The 16693-nt window shown below is 41.4% G+C and overlaps 1 protein-coding gene and 1 pseudogene across 1 annotated transcript in view; both read left to right on the forward strand.

Annotated features, from left to right (window-relative positions):
• The window catches only part of LOC148509651 (nicotinamide N-methyltransferase-like), an 18782-nt gene extending 18247 nt beyond the window's left edge, over positions 1-535 (forward strand). The window contains exon 3 of the mRNA XM_088442930.1: positions 109-535. Within this exon, the coding sequence (XP_088299056.1) occupies positions 109-535 (427 nt within the window). The remainder of the gene's footprint in view (positions 1-108) is intronic.
• Positions 536-5632: 5097 nt separating this feature from the next.
• Positions 5633-7668, forward strand: LOC148509652 (uncharacterized; annotated as a pseudogene).
• The last annotated feature ends 9025 nt before the right edge of the window (positions 7669-16693 follow it).

The following is a 16693-nucleotide window of genomic DNA, read 5'->3' on the forward strand; positions in this document are numbered from 1 at the left end:
TTATAAGAAAAGTATTTATGTGGATGAGGTATAAAAAAACTGATGTGAAAAATATAATTCTGCAATGTTAGTTCAACATATTATACAATAAAATGGTTTGTCTTTTAGTGTGGAAGAAGAGGAAAAGGAAGAAAAGTTGAAGGAAACAATTAAACGTATTGTAAAATTTGACTTCAGCAAAGAAAACCTCACGGATCCGGTGGTGTTACCACAAGCTGACTGTCTGCTGACAGCATGGGTGCTGGATGTGGTCAGTCAGGACCAACAAGATTACATCAGAAACCTCAGGAAGATATCAAAGCTGCTTAAGCCAGGTGGATACTTTATTGTAATTGCGTGCTTAAATGCCACATATTACACTGCTGGTAATGTCAGGCTGCATTTATTTCCTCATGATGAAAGTTTTGTAAGAAAGACCCTCACCGATGAAGGATTTGTAATTGGTTCCTGTGAGTTACTTGATAGAAAAGTAGAGAGTGATCTGACAGATTATAAGCAATTTATGGTCCTTACTGCTGTGAAAGGGAATTTTTAGGAGCAATGGCCATTGGCCGGATGATTCTGTCAAAAGCTTTTTAAGATCTACCTATCGATTTGAGATCTTCGTACCTTCTATAGCACTCAGGCATTTATTAAATCATGCAGACAGCTCTTATCACGCAAAATAGCTAAAGTTTATATAAATCAAAGTAGTCTAGAGTATATGTTGATGTTTTCTAATTTTTCTTGAAATATAATCCAAAATTCTAATAAATAAATTTCACAATTGTTTTCATTTTGTATGTTTTGTATTCAAATTCAAGGATTAGGGTTATATAATCGGTAGAGGTTGTTTTGGTGCTAGTACTATGAAAAAAAGCTAACAGTACTCACCTAGGGGTATATTCTCCAAAGTGCTTGTTTATAGAAGTGGAGATGTTGCCCATAGCAACCAGATTCTGCTTATCATTTAACTAGCCCCTTCTAGAAGATACTGGCTGAGTGGATGCAACATCTCCACTTCTATAAACCTGCATTTAAGTAAATATATCATTTAAACTGCTGAAGGTCTTGTGGCCAGGTTAGTGTCTCCTTGGTCTATAAAATATTTGAAATTGACTAGTCAGATGATACAAGTTCCTGGTAGGACTATTAAACTAGACCATTATGATTATGGGTTTTATTTACTGAAGCAACCAGTCAGATTCTACTTAACATTTAACTAGCACCTTCTAGTAAATAAGAGATAGGGGTAAATTTACTAAGAATCGAGTCTGGTTGAGTTTTTTTTCAACTCAGGTAGCATCGCCGAAACTCGGGTAATTTGAGGCTCCTGAAACTCACAAATTTACTAAGAAGTGTCTTTAGCTGAGAGTGAGATGGCCGATGGTGAAACAGATCGATATTTCTCCCCTGAGTAGCAAGTTTTAAAGGAGATTACTCACCAGAGATTGCAGTGTGTTTTCTCTGCAAAACTCTCCCAAGCAAGCAGCCAGCACATATCAGTGAGATATGTGTTATGTGCTTGTGTTTTGTACCTGTAAAAATGGGTTAATTGTTAAAAAAAATATGTAGGGTCCCCTTCGCAAAAGCATAACCAGCCCCGGACTTGTTAGCCAGTCCTGGTACCTAAAATAATAGGGAAAAAAATGAGTAGGGATCCACAGTAATATAGGAACCAGCACCAGGCTGCAGGGCCAGTCTTGGTTTTAATTATAGTGGAAAAAAATGCATAGGGGTCCCCCTATAATTAAAACCAGCACCGGACCCAAAATGACTGGGGTGTAATGCCACAGCCAGGAGACCCTATTACTGGGTTTCCAAGGCCAAAGCATTCTTACCCCATGTCACTCAGGCCAAGCCGGGGATCTCAGGGGAGGTGTGGACCCACCAAAAAAGGAGTCCCCCCTCTCCAGAAACCCCATGCCTGGTCTGAAGCCCGGGGATTTTCCCTGCACCCCTGGGCTGTGGGTACAGGGGTAATAAGTATTAAATTGAAAAAACTATTGTATTTTACAGTGGAACTACAGGTGCCAGCATGCCAGCCCTTTGGCACTTGTGGAACTGTAAGTGCCAGCAGGCAGCCAGCATCCATACCTCCACTGTAAAATAAATAGTTAAATAAAGACACAACACACACTCCTTAGATAGTAGAAGTTTATTACACACATACCTCACTCATACATACTTACCAGCTGCCAGATGTTTCTGTCCCCTTGTCCCCATAGAATCCAATGGGAGTACCTGCAACAAAGATCCTATACTCACCTCCATCCTTGCACTTGTCTCCATAGCATCCAGGGAAGAAAAAAGAAATTACGTGAAGCCAGATAGACAAATAACGGTATGTCAGGAATTCCCATGTACCGCCAGCCAATCAGAGGCCACTTCACATGAAGCAGCTGCTCATTGGCTGAGACCCACGTTGGTCCCAGCCAATGAGCAGCCACTACATGTGAAACAGCCTCTGATTGGCTAGAGGCCCGTGAGAAATTTCAGATAACTTTGGTCATCTGTCATTTTGTGAGGTGTAAGTATATGTAACTTGTTTCTCTTGGTTCGGGTAAGTCTTTTTTTGTTTTAACAAGATCGTGGATGCTACAGAAAGCAAGGCCAGGATGTACAGTAGCTTGCTGGCCATCTTGGGACATGGCATTGAGCCTCCCTGGATAACAGAAAGACTGGAGTCTGCACAGTAACGCACTACTCTTTTAATACATATTTGGATACCTGTTATCAGACCTAATAATACGTTTATTTACTGAGCACATGTATCATATAATAAAGCCTTTCAAAATTTGGAATTCAGAACTTGTTATTAATTAAAGAGTATACACTTTAGTATCCAGTGACAGATTCTGTCAGCCAGCATTGTATACATCCATATGCCAGATATGTCCATCATTGTTATTCTGGTATTACTCTCCTATATAACCCCAAAATAACTAATATTTCCTCAAAGTGCCTGAAGAAGCAGACAGTGTTCAGTAAAATATTTAGTAATTAGATGGGACACGTACAGGTACACCCATCCTTACCTATCCCTATTTTCAGACTTGCCATAACATCCCTTTAATATGGGGCACATATGAATTACACTGGTTCTGTGGCTCAATTCAGGCATTCAGGCCTGTATTTCACCTGGTTTTACTCAGCCACAAAACCTGTGTAAATTATACTGTAGGTGTCCCAGATTGAAGGGATAGAAAGGCAAGCCAATATATATATATATTAATAATTTGTATTGTTTTAACTAAATTGTTATTTTAAATTATTTGTAAGGTTGAGTACAGATGGGTGGTTATACTTTAGTTCAGATCTTCCCACCAGGTTCTGATCTTAGAATGAGGCAAATTTCAACTTTCAAGGGCAATGCAGTGTGTGAAGGTGAGATCAAACAGATGATTCACATCAACTGTAAAAAGTTAATAAACCTGTATGGCCTTGTCAAAACTCAGCTTGAGCCAGACACTGCACATCATGTTACTTATCAGGTCTGCACAAGTTGCTGGCTGTTTTGCACTTTTTTGCTACTGGGAACTTCCAGTTAGTCACAGCTAGGGTAGTTGGAATCTCACAAGCCACCTTCCCCCATTATCTGACACAGTTCATTGTAGCCCTGAAGCCCCTCTCCTATAATGGTATCTGCTTCCCTAGTCAGGATCAAGGGAGCCTTTTATAGTCTCAAAGGCATGCCTAATGTTCTGGGAGTTACAGACTGCACACACATTGGGCTGAGACACCTAAGAATAGGGCAGATACATAACTAAATAGCCACCATGCCTATTCTACAAATGTACAGGTGGTGTGTAATGAAAACTAAAAATATTGAGTCTTGTAATACTGTAGGCTATCCTTGGTCCTGCCATAATCTTTATCCTCAACCATTCATCCCTCTATAATATGTTTGAGGTGGGACAAATGCCAGAGGGATGGCTTCTTGGTATGTACACATTACTGTGTTCCCTTACTGACATTACACTTTTAAATATTATTTTGTTATATAATTTAACTGCTATTGATTAAGGCCTTACAGGTGATTTTGATTATGGCTGTTGCTCCTGGCTTCAGACTCCCTTGTTGCTTCTGGATACTCCTGCTGAGCATATGTGTAATGATGCACACAAAACTACTAGATCATTGATAGAACACACTTTTGGCCTATTAAAATGTTGGTTCAGATGCCTAAACAAATCTGGTGTGATTTTGCTGTATTCACCATTCAAAATGGCTAATATTGTGCTCTGCTGCTGTCTTCTGAATAATTTGGCATTAGATCTGCCTTCTCCTCCAGGTTATACAATAGACAGTGAGCAGGTAGATGTATTCTTACCATGGTTCTATGATAAAAAAACACATGGAAAAACCCACAGGAAACTTGCACACAGAAAAAAACCCATTGTGATAAATGCCCACATGGAAAATTACCAACGTGGAAAATTGCTCACACAGAAAAATACCCACACAATGTAAGTATGCTTAGTATATTGCAGAAACAGTATTATAGCAGAGAAATAAACAGTATTGAAGTAAATTAGTAGCATATACAGTATTTATATATTTTTACTATATTTGTTACATTTGGAATATGTAGTTTATTTATAGAGAATTAATGATCATGTGTAGTTTATTTGGTTATGCTGTGTTCAATGTGTGGTGTAAATGATAATAGGAATAATTCTAGGCCAGAGGCTTCTTTGTTTAAATGTTTTTAATATGTTTAAAGTAGCTTATTGTAAGCTGTCCCCTGTTTGTAAAATCAGATATTGTTATGATTACTTCATTAGGATAACTAAAGCTGGGTACACACTGACAGATATATTGATAGGCCAATATATCTGGTTCACATCAGTCAGTGTGTACCAGCAATATGTCTGTGATTCACAGACATGTAACTTTGTCTATGCTGAACAGCCAATGGACAGACATATCTGTCCATCAGCAAGTGTGTACAGGTGGTCTGCAAACCGCCCATACACACACAGTAGCAGCTGCAGGGAGGGGGGAGAACCCGCCCCTGACCAAACCCTCGGCCAACGGGACCCATGGCTGCCTGGAAGTTGATAGTCATTCAGTGTATATGAATGAACAGCATCTACAGATATATCTGCAGATCACTCGATATGCAGATATTTCTGCTAGATGTGTACCCACTTGCTGCAGGTAATATGATCACACACACCACATTTTGTGCAGGAACCAATGCACCATTGTCCCTTCTGTTTACTTCCATTTGTTTCCTAGAAAGCTCTATCAGACAGCCAGTAAAGGAGAATCCTGAGAGAGGATTAGGAGAGGGATAAAAATGCCCACCCTGGAGGTTCATGATAGTCAGTCACAGACAATCAGCTATGTGAATCTCTGCTAAGGAAACCTTATGATACACATTGCAGTGGAATTATTTGGACTTTAGCTTGTGAAATCTATTGTGGAACCTGCTGCTATTGTAAAGTTTTGCTACATTCCTGTTTCACCCTACATTGGCTTTTTGGCATTCTGTGCCTAGCCACAGAACTTTACTGGACTGATTGATGTTCTTGTTGGCAGTTACTACTGTGCTACATACCATGCTGTGTGCAAACCTGCTGGCTAAATAAAACTTTGTGATTTTTTTAAGACATGTCTGAGTGATCTCTGAACACTATACCCTCACATGGGCTGCTTTGTAGTACAAAAAATTGAGTTTTCAAGAAGGCAGTAGATCCACAAAGTTATGATTTACTTGTGGTTTGAATATCATGCTTTTAATGGAGTGGTGACTTGGAAATGCAGACATAATCTCTATAAAGGTCCATTCAATTATAAATACAAAACATGGCAAATAGTTTAGGAACCAACAGAACACTGTCATGACTCCTGTCCTCAGTAAGCAGCAGCAAACATTGCCAGAAGCAAAATGAGGCAAGACATGTGAGCAGTAAGTGCTACTCCTCACAATGTGATGGAAAATGTGTTGTCAGGGTTAAATAATGATATATTGGCCCATATGCCCAGACAATCTTCTCTTGTAAGAAGTCTTCTCTATCACAGAACACACAGTAATTTGCTTTATCCAATAACCATCACTTTCGACATTTCTAAAGTGTATAGTGAATTAATTCTTCACAATTCAGTTTTGGATAATCCAGACATAATTCTGGTTAGAATCTAGACACCTGCATCCTGACAGGGTTAGGATACTTACACCTGTTATTAGGTATCCTAACCCTAACACTTCCTGCACCCTAAACCTAATGTTCCCCCTAGTGCCTAAACCAAACCTCCCCCCACAGCCTAAACCTATTCCCCCCAAATGCCTAACATTAACCCTTCCCCTAGTGCGTAACCCTAGGGTGAGGGTGATCCTATAACAATATGGAATCATCATGATTCAGCTCTGGAACACAAAAAAACTACAAGATATTGTGAAGGATTTCACAAAGCTTTATGGCTTGATTTAGCAAGGATCGCAATTGGCCAATTGTTGCATAGTGCGCGTGCATCGCAGTGTGCATGAGCAAACACTCCACTGCAATCGGGAGTGAGGCCCTGATTCAGAGCCGGACGCTTTGACAGAGCGCTCGCTCTGAATCAGGGCCGGCCTTCTTGTTTTTTAGATCAGTCTCATCCACAGCTGTATTGAGCGGCCAGGAAGATGGTCGCGATGGTCCAGACCATCACGACCATCGGGCTTGCAACAAGGCCCTTGTGGTAGGGTCTCGTTGCTGCAAGCCCAAGAGAGATTTCAGCTCAAACAGAGCCGAAATCTCTCCCACTGACATCACTCATAATGTCAGTGGGGTCGCCCCCAAACGGAGGTGTTCACATGGGAACGCCTCCATTTGGGCAGCCACTCCCCTGGCCCGCCCACCAAAGGGGGCGTGCTGTCACACAACATCGACAGTACGCCCCCTTTTGAACGAGACCCGGAGGGATGGTTTGCCTGTCGCTATCCGGGTCTCACGCATGTGCACGACGGAGCCGGCTCCATCGTGCGTATGTGCACTGGGCCACCATCGACCCGCGTGCGAGCGCATAGCGCTCACAAGCGGGTCAGAATCATGCCCTGAGATTGCAGTGGCTATGCAGACCCATCATAGAGTGATTGACAGGAAGTACTTTTTGGGGGTGGTGCAGGGGTTAGTCGGGAAAACGCAGACATGCCAGTGTATTTGAACGCTGTAGCAGGGGCATACATAAATTATCCACTGCGATGTCATACGCAGCTTAAGCTCTCACTGCATACTGGAAGGTTAGCAATTTCTGAGTAGGGTCTGGCTTTGTGCGAGTGTGCGGGAGGCTGGTGCTCAGTGTTACTGATGGTTTTGCAGTCTTGCTAAGTATTACGAATATGCGTAAGGTAAGGTGGGCATCCTTTTGTTGTTCTGCGATGGCATAGCAATCATAGACATTAGCATTTCATCACAGTGAGACTGCGTGCGTAATCGCTATTGCAACCGCATCTGTGATTTTTGCTGAATCAGGCCCTTCATTTCCTATTCCACAGCAGTTATGTTGTTCCTATTTGATGGACTGCAGAGGAATTTGGATTGCTACAAATTAACACTGGCTAATACACTGACACGTTGCTTAAAGGTGAAAAAGAGGAAATATGAGGCACTACATTACATGGTTGCCACATCTGTGCAACTGTATGAGCAGGTGGAATATAAACTAAATGACTTAAGAAGTTTGGCTAATTTGCAATAAAGGATTATATCTGAATTATTATTTATTAGATGTCGACCCCTCATTTAATCCTGGAGTCCCCATTTAATCTGGGTTCATTTTCAACAGCTAGGACAATTAAATACGGATATTTACCAGTTTGGTGTAGTTTATTTATCTCTGCTCTCTGCAAGGGCTTCTCTCTCATTATGGGTAAACAAAATTATTAGTAAATAATTGTTGTTTTTTAATATTATTATTTTTCCTTGTGAATAAAGTATGTTGATAAAATACTGATGTCTTTTATTTCCTGTATTTCCCTTACAAACATTTACATTCAAGAGCACTAAAGCCCTCTTCATGCACAGACCGCTTTGTATAGCAATGAATTAACATACTTATAACCGGTCACCACTGCAGGTTAGGATTAGGGGTTAGGGTTAAGTGTTTGCCCGACATTTTTATTGCCAACACTGGTAATATAAGGTCGATGTAACAACTTTGTTGACCTTACTATAGTCGGCATAAAAAGACACTGCCAACATGGTATTAGTTGACTTAGGGGGTCATTCAGACCCACTCGCGAGTGGCAGTACGCTCACAAGCGGGTCGATGTTCCCCACTGTGCATGCGTACGACGGAGGGAGCTCCGTTGTGCGCATGCGTGAGACCTGATGAGCGACGGGCTTTCCATCTCTCCGGGTCTCGCACCAAAGGGGGCGTGCTGTCGATGTTGATTGACAGCACGCCCCTTTTGGTGGGCCTGCCGGGGGCGTGCCTGCCAGACGGAGGCATTCCCATGGGAACGCCTACCGTCTGGAGCCGGCCCACTGACATCACTAGTGATGTCAGTGGGAGTGATTTTGGCTCTGATGGAGCCAAAATCACACCAGGGCTTGTGGCAGGCAGACCCTACCACAGGGTCTCCATCGCAAGTCCGATGGTCGCGATGGTCAAGACCATCGTGACCATCTTTTTGGATGCTCGCATATGCTGTGGGTGGTCACCAACAACTATACGAGCATCCAGGAGGACGCTCCATTTGCAGGGAGGAGGGCCCTGATTCAGAGCGAGCGCTCTGGTCAGAGCGTTCAGCTCTGAATCAGGCCCTTAGACAGTACTGTCTAAGTACTGTTCTCGACCTTACCAATGTCGACAATGTAAATGCTGGACCTGTATACCACACCCACTTATAACATAGCAAAATTATTATTAATAACAATACATGAAAATTACAATATGTGAGTATTTTCCTGTGTGGGCATTATTCTGTGTGCCGATTTATGACAGTGCAATTTTCCTGTGGGCTTTTTTCATGTGAGTTATTTCTGGTTACCATGGCTTTTCAAATCATCAATTTAACTGAGGAGGATCCTTCATCACAAATGATGCTCAGAATCAATGGTCTACAGCAGAGACGACTAAGCAGAGATGCCAGTCATTCTACTGCCTTAGATAAATAAGAACCTTCAAATTATGTATATTGATCCATAATGCTTTGAATCTTTGTCCATCTTACAAAGAACATTTTAAGGAATGTTGCTCTGACTGCTCCCACCATATAAGGTAATGACACACAGTACATACATACATAGTGCAGAAGAAGGGGGGGGCTTGGACTGCACACCCCAATTTTAAACATAAAAAGGTGCTACCATGCTGAGAAGAACAATCATAATCAAAATAATCCTGATAAACTCTACAATTAACATGGCATATACGTCATACTTGCCTGCTCTCCCGATTTGGTTGGGAGCCTCCTGAAAATCGGGTGCCGCTCCTAACCTCCCAGGAAGGCAGGCAATTCTCCCAGCTGCTGCTGACCCCTCCTATCCCCCCCGCAATAACCCCTTGCAACCCCTGCAGCAGTGGGGGGCGGTGACGCAATTTGCATCATTTTGGCCCGTCCCCTGCTTCACAATGCCTATTTTATTGGCATTGTGTAGCTGGGGCGGGGTCAAAATGACACGATCACGTGACCCTGCCCCTGCCACACCCACAAGTGCTGTCATCCACCGGCCACTCCCCCTTGTCCAGGCCATGCCCCTCCCCCGTCCTGCCGATCTGGCTGCTCCCTCCCAGAAGGAGCAGCCAGAAAGTGGCAGGTATAGTATAAGTGACATGTTTGGCCAAAAATGTATTCCCATCCACCATGTCAAGGTGAAACCCATTAGATGGGTTCCTAAAATCCCTACTACTATCACATTACTGTATGTCCATTTATCCAGGACTTACCTATAATTGTGTCCTTTCTAATATGTAGACAGAAATGTAGCAACCTGTGCAGATGACTAAAAGCACCTAAGGGCAGATGGGTGAGGTGCAAATTCCAAGCAGAAGGAGTCTCAGCCTTCAAGTGTACAATATATACACAAATTTAGTGGAAAGGGGGAGAGAGCTTGGACAGTACACCCTAATAAACATAATAAGAGGTGTTACCATGCTGATACTTGTAGTATAATGCAGGGGACAAAGAATACAGGTGCACACTCTGAGAACTAAGAAAAATGATAATGAAAATAATCCTGATAAACTCTACAATCAACATGGAGTATAAGTGAGGGTCTTACAGGTTTTTCCATAGTGCATTCCAATGCCATCTCTTCCCCAGGTAAATAAAGCACATGCACCTGCTCATACACATGATGTAAATGTAAATTTGATTAATCATACCAGGCTTGCTTCTTGCATTGCTCCATGGTCCAGTGCTGATGATAACATGTCCATTGTAGGCACTTTTGGTGTTGGACAGGGGTCAGCATGTGCTCTCTGACCAGTCTGCGGCTATGCAGCCCTATATGCAGCAAGCTAGAGTACACTTTGTGCTAAAGTAGCTCATCTGTGAGACAGAAACAGATGGGCAAGCCTTCCCTCTCCTTGTGCAACAATAAGTCTTCAGCTTCAATGACCCTGTTGCCAGTTCACCAGTTGTCCTTCCTGGGCACACTACACAAGATCTGCCATTTTGGAGATGCTCTGACTCAGTCATCTAGCCAACACAATTTGGCACTTGTCAAAGTCATGTAGATCTTTACACTTGCTTATTTTTTCTGCTTCCAACACATCGATTTCAGCCTAATATATCCTCTAGCTGTCTAATATATCCCACCCCTTGACAGGTGTCATTGTAATTAAATATTTAATGTTTTTTAATTAACCTGTCAGGGGTTTTAATCTTATTGCTGATATATATATATATATATATATATATATAGTCCAAATAGGTCCACACTCGCGTCTTCAATAATAAATTGCTGGGGTGACACACTCATATGGGATCACAATAATCCTCTTCATGCAAAAGTAGAAAAAAAGGGGGGGTAGCACTCACCAGTCTTCTTAAAAACATTTCTTTATTACATCTCAGTAAAAATGTGCAAAGGTCCATGCACAGGACCGAAACGTCGGATTTTGAAATGCTGTAAAATTTTTACTGAGATGTAATAAAGAAATGTTTTTAAGAAGATTGGTGAGTGCTACCCCCCCTTTTTTTCTACTTATATATATATATATATATATATATATATATATATACATACAAAATATACGAAATGCTGGAATTGCGGATCCCGGCGGTCAGAGTCTCAATGCCAGCATCCAGATAAGGTTAGAATACCGATACTTTGTCAGTCGGTATCTTGATCAACCCCTCTCCTTACCATAACCCTCCCTCCCTAGTGCCTAACCCTAACCTCCCCCTAGTGCCTAATCCTAACCTTCCCCTTCCTGCACCCTGAACCTGGCCCTCCCCCCTTAGTGCCTAAACCTAATGCTAACCATCCCCCCAACCACTGATAGGTGTAGGTATTCCAGCATCAGCAATCTGATCACTGGAATCCCCTCCTTCTGTATTTTAACAGTATATATATATATATATATATATATATATATATATATATATACAGTATATATATATATATATATATAGTAGACTATTTATAACACAGGGGCAGAACTGTGGGAGAAAATGGAGGTGCCTGCCACTGGGCTCCAGCTCTGAAGGGGCACCTACTCCATTGTCCACAACATATTCACCCCATTTACGGCTGTTACATTATCTCCGACGTGTACCGTCACGGCCACCCAATACATGGCACCACTTCCCGGCACCTGAGAAGCCACCATACACTAGTGGAGAGCTCCATGTCAGACACTCAGCTGCTGCCTTCGTCTATCTATATCTTGTCTGCATGTAAATTGCTACATTAGTGACAGCTGCTGTGATGGGGGGGCACAAAATTATAACTTGCCTCCGGGCTTCTGGGATGACTTTACGCCACTGATATAACATATGTACACTGTATCTCACTGAAGCTCTGTATTCACCTAGCACATTTCAGACTGTATTATGTTTAAAAACAGGGAATGTTAGTTACAGTTATTGCAATATATGTTAAGTTGGTCAAATTCATCCGTCTTCCCTTCTTGCCAGTCCTACTCTGTTCTTCATAAATGTAACCATGGCAAGTGCTCTGCTACCTTCCACACTCAATATACCACACATCTAAACATTCTTTATGTATTGGCTGTTGTATTTTTGCCCATAGGCTTAAAATATGGGCATAAGCATATGGTAATCAATGAATACTAGTGGAATTAGCTGAAACAAATTAGCTTATATATATTGGAAATGATGTGCAAGAGAAATATGACCAGGTCATGACTTGTTCACTGGATGTGATTATAATACAGTTCTATTACACTTTATACAGTGTTATGGTTTCTGAATATGCATTAACCTAAACACTGATACTGAACCAGATGCAGATGCATAAAAGGTTTATTATCCACAGCACATTTGAATGCAAGGTTATACAGAGCCATGGGGGGCTGGACAGTTCGAATAAAAATATAGATGTAGCTTAGCAATAGACAGGCAGATGAGTAAAGTATACAGTGCATCCGGAAAGAATTCACAGCGTGTCACTTTCTCCACATTTTGTTATGTTACAGCCTTATTCCAAAATGGAATAAATTCATTTTTTTTCCTCAAAATTCTATACACAATAGCCCATAATGACGACATGTAAAAAGTTTTTTTGAGATTTTTGCAAATTTAATTAAAAAAAAAACATAAGAAATCACATGTACATAAGTATTCACAGCCTTTGCTCAATACTTTGTTGATGCACTTTTGGCAGCAATTACAGCCTCAAGTCTTTTTGAATATGATGCCACAAGCTTGGCACACCTATCTTTTGACAGTTTCGCCCATTCCTCTTTGCAGCATCAGGTTGGATGGGAAGCGTCGATGCACAGCCGTTTTCAAATCTCTCCAGAGATGTTCAATTGGATTCAAGTCTGGGCTCTGGCTGGGCCACTCAAGGACATTCACAGAGTTGTTCTGAAAAACATCCCCATAGCATGATGCTGCCACCACCATGCTTCACTGTAGGGATGGTATTGGCCTGTTGATGAGTGGTGCCTGGTTTCCTCCAAACAGAACACCTGCCATTCAAGCCAAAGAGTTCAATCTTTGTCTCTCGTGGTTTGAGAGTCCTTCAGGTGCATTTTGGCAAAGTCCAGGTGGCTGCCATGAGATTTTTACTAAGGAGTGGCTTCCATCTGGCCACTCTACCGTACAGGCCTGATTGCTGGATTGCTGCAGAGATGGTTGACCTTCTGGAAGGTTCTCATCTCTCCACAGAGGAATGCTGTAGCTCTGACAGAGTGACCATCGAGTTCTTATTCACTTCCCTGACTAGGGCCCTTCTCCTTCGATTGCTCAGTTTAGATGGACAGCCAACTCTAGGAAAAGTCCTGGTGGTTCCAAACTTTTTTCATTTATGGGTGATGGAGGCCACTGTGCTCATTGGGACCTTCAAAGCAGCAGATATTTTTCTGTACCCTTCCCCAGATTTGTGCCTTGAGATAATCCTGTCTCGGAGGTCTACAGACAATTCCTTGGACTTCATGCTTGGTTTGTGCTCTGAGATGCACTGTCAAGTGTGGGACCTTATATAGACAGGTGTATGCCTTTCAAAATCATGTCCAATCAACTAAATTTACCACAGGTGGACTCCAATTAAGCTGTAGGAACATCTCAAGGATGATCAGTGGAAACAGGATGCACCTGAGCTCAATTTTGAGCTTCATGGCAAAGGCCGTGAATACTGATGTACATGTGATTTCTTAGTGTTTATTTTTTATTAAATTTGCAAAAATCTAAAAAAAACTTTGACACGTTGTCATTATGGGATATTGTCTGTAGAATGTTGAGGATGTGCTGTGAATACTTTCCAGATGCACTGTATATCACAGGTAGGCTGCAAACAAACAAGACCAGAGCTTCGACAGAGAGCAACAGAAATTACAGTGTATATATATATGTATATATATATATATATATATCGCGAAGCTCTGGCCTTATTATATATATATATATATATATATATATATATATATATGTACTGACGTGACTTCAGCAGTGACTGGCATATAGAAAAAGTCCCAGATTAAAGAACAAAATAAGCTTATTCCACTGGTGAACACAAGTACTACACAGACCAAACATATCAGAGTTCTAACATACAATTATACAGCAGAAAAGTACAACCTCAATAGTTCCTGACCTTTGGACATTATCATAATACATTTATATTACACCATATACAGATATAGAACACTACACTCCCAACCTGACCACTGTACATGATCATAATACAATTATATTACACTGTATACAGACATAGGTCACTACATGCCTAAATTATTATTATTATTATTATTATTATTATTAGCATTTATTTGTATGGCGCCACAAGTTTCCCGCAGCGCCTTACAAAGTACATAAACAAATAGATTGATATACAGTGACTTACAGTACAGTACAATACAATACATTACAGGACATGGATAATGTACATTGCTACTGATGTGCCAGCTATAACGTGGCATCACAGCGCTATCTCTCATGCCACGTATGGCGCGCCACACACCACGCCATGAGTCGCGCCACAAAGAAAGTTTATTAGTGAAAAAAGTCATTACGTGTAATACAACATTTAGCCCACCAGATGTCACTTTTCCTAAACTACATAGCGCATGCGTCAGATTTCATTAAGTGTAATACAACTTTTTGCCCACCAGGTGTCACTTTTCCTAAACTACATAGCGCATGCGTGTGATTTCATGATGTGTAATACAACATTTTGCCCACCAGATGTCACTTTTCCTAAACTACATAGCGCATGCGTCAGATTTCATTAAGTGTAATACAACTTTTTGCCCACCAGGTGTCACTTTTCCTAAACTACATAGCACATGCGTGTGATTTCATGATGTGTAATACAACATTTTGCCCACCAGGTGTCACTTTCCAATGTACAGTACCGTACGGTATGGTCTGTATCACCGGCCGATGATTGTTTGACAGAAGCTTAGACATTAGACTTTACAAACTACAGAACTCTATTAATGGGTGAAGCGTGTGGCCTAGTGGTCTAATGCCTAGTCTCACTGCTTCTCCTCTCTTCTTGTTCCGTGGGTTCGAGACCTTGAAAATGCAGTATGTTTTTTTAATTTATTTTTAAAGTCTTCACTTAAAATATTCAGTATTCAATACAGTACATGTGGAGCGCATGTCTGCCCAGTGCTTCGGGAGTCAAACAGCGAAACTAGGATTTTTATTATTGTACATACAGTACTGTACCTTAGATCGCAAACTTGCGTCAATGCCGGCGCTGACATGAACGCGGACATTATAGTTATTTATTATGACCATCAAGTGGCAATGGGCCCTGTTAAAGAAACTGGTTTCTGTATATCAAACTGACTGCGCTTTTAAACCGCAAAATTGCGTCAATGTCTGCGTGTGCCCAGTGGTCGGATTTTAATCACAATGGAATGTGTGCCCCATGTCCAGTGGAGCCAAGCCATACAGTACATTAAGTTGCGCTATTTTATGGCGCATAACCAGTTGTCTGTATTGCCAACAGTACTGTAGAATTTTCACATTAGTGCCATTCTGCACTGTCCGAGACTTATAGTACCGCACAGTATACACAATAGTAAATTCATTACTACAGTACATAAGGTGCTACAGTAGTGGACTAACAGCAGTTTGTAGGGCAGATGCAGAGCGCAAACTTGCGTCAATGAAAATGCTGTCTTAGACTTGGTAACATTATTAATTTAATATGTTTAGTAACTGATAGTTGACTGTGTATAAGAGAGGGGTCTCTATAGTACAAACTGACTCGGCATTTAAACCGCAAAATTGCATCAACTGTCAGCACAGTTTGCGTTGTGGTAACTTATAGCCAGTTCTGATGGGTTACGGTACAAATAGGATCTCTGGCTTGTGCCCAGTGGCGGGGTTGCAATGTATTGCCAGTGGTGCTGCGCCATAGCCATACCCTTGTAGCGCTATAGCTATGTACTGTACGCCATGGTGTACAGTATGGAATATCATACTGTACAGTACCAGGTCATGATTCACACACAGTGAAAGTGTGTTATTATTACACTGACTGTGTAATAATAATATTAAAAATAAAAAGTGTAACCTTGACTGTCTAATAATAATGAAAAGCTTCATTATTAAGCTTCCTGGTTTCGAACCCGGGTTGAACAGACGTCTGCAATGTAGAAGTACGATTTCTTACCTCTACGCTACAGATGCCTGAGTACTGTACGTCATCGTATGGTACTGTAGATGTCACATAAAGTACTGTAGAGGACTAGGAGAGACTTGTGAGCAAGGCCTTAGGTGATCCATCTTGCTTACACTTCTCTCCTTATGTTCGAGACCTTTATAATTTAATGGATTTTTTTAATGTTCACTATAGTACTGTAGTTCAGTCTTGTTATCCAACCCTTACAAAAATCAATCTATTGTACTGTATATGTGCCCAGCTACAGTACTGTAGTTTGTTGCTCCATACGGTACGCCATACAGTATACCGCATTGTTGCGCGCTACACTGTGGCGTATTGAGTCTCATAGCACTGCGCATGCCCTGTTGTCTGTATTATACGGTACTTATAACTGTAGTTGTAAGTACAATACGGTAGACATTGTAGTGATTCCTTGACTCTAGGAACTACAGTACAGTAGATGCAGTAGT

This window comes from Taudactylus pleione, unplaced genomic scaffold, assembly GCF_031769625.1.
Source record: "Taudactylus pleione unplaced genomic scaffold, aTauple2 ptg000318l, whole genome shotgun sequence".
NCBI classification, from domain to species: domain Eukaryota; kingdom Metazoa; phylum Chordata; class Amphibia; order Anura; family Myobatrachidae; genus Taudactylus; species Taudactylus pleione.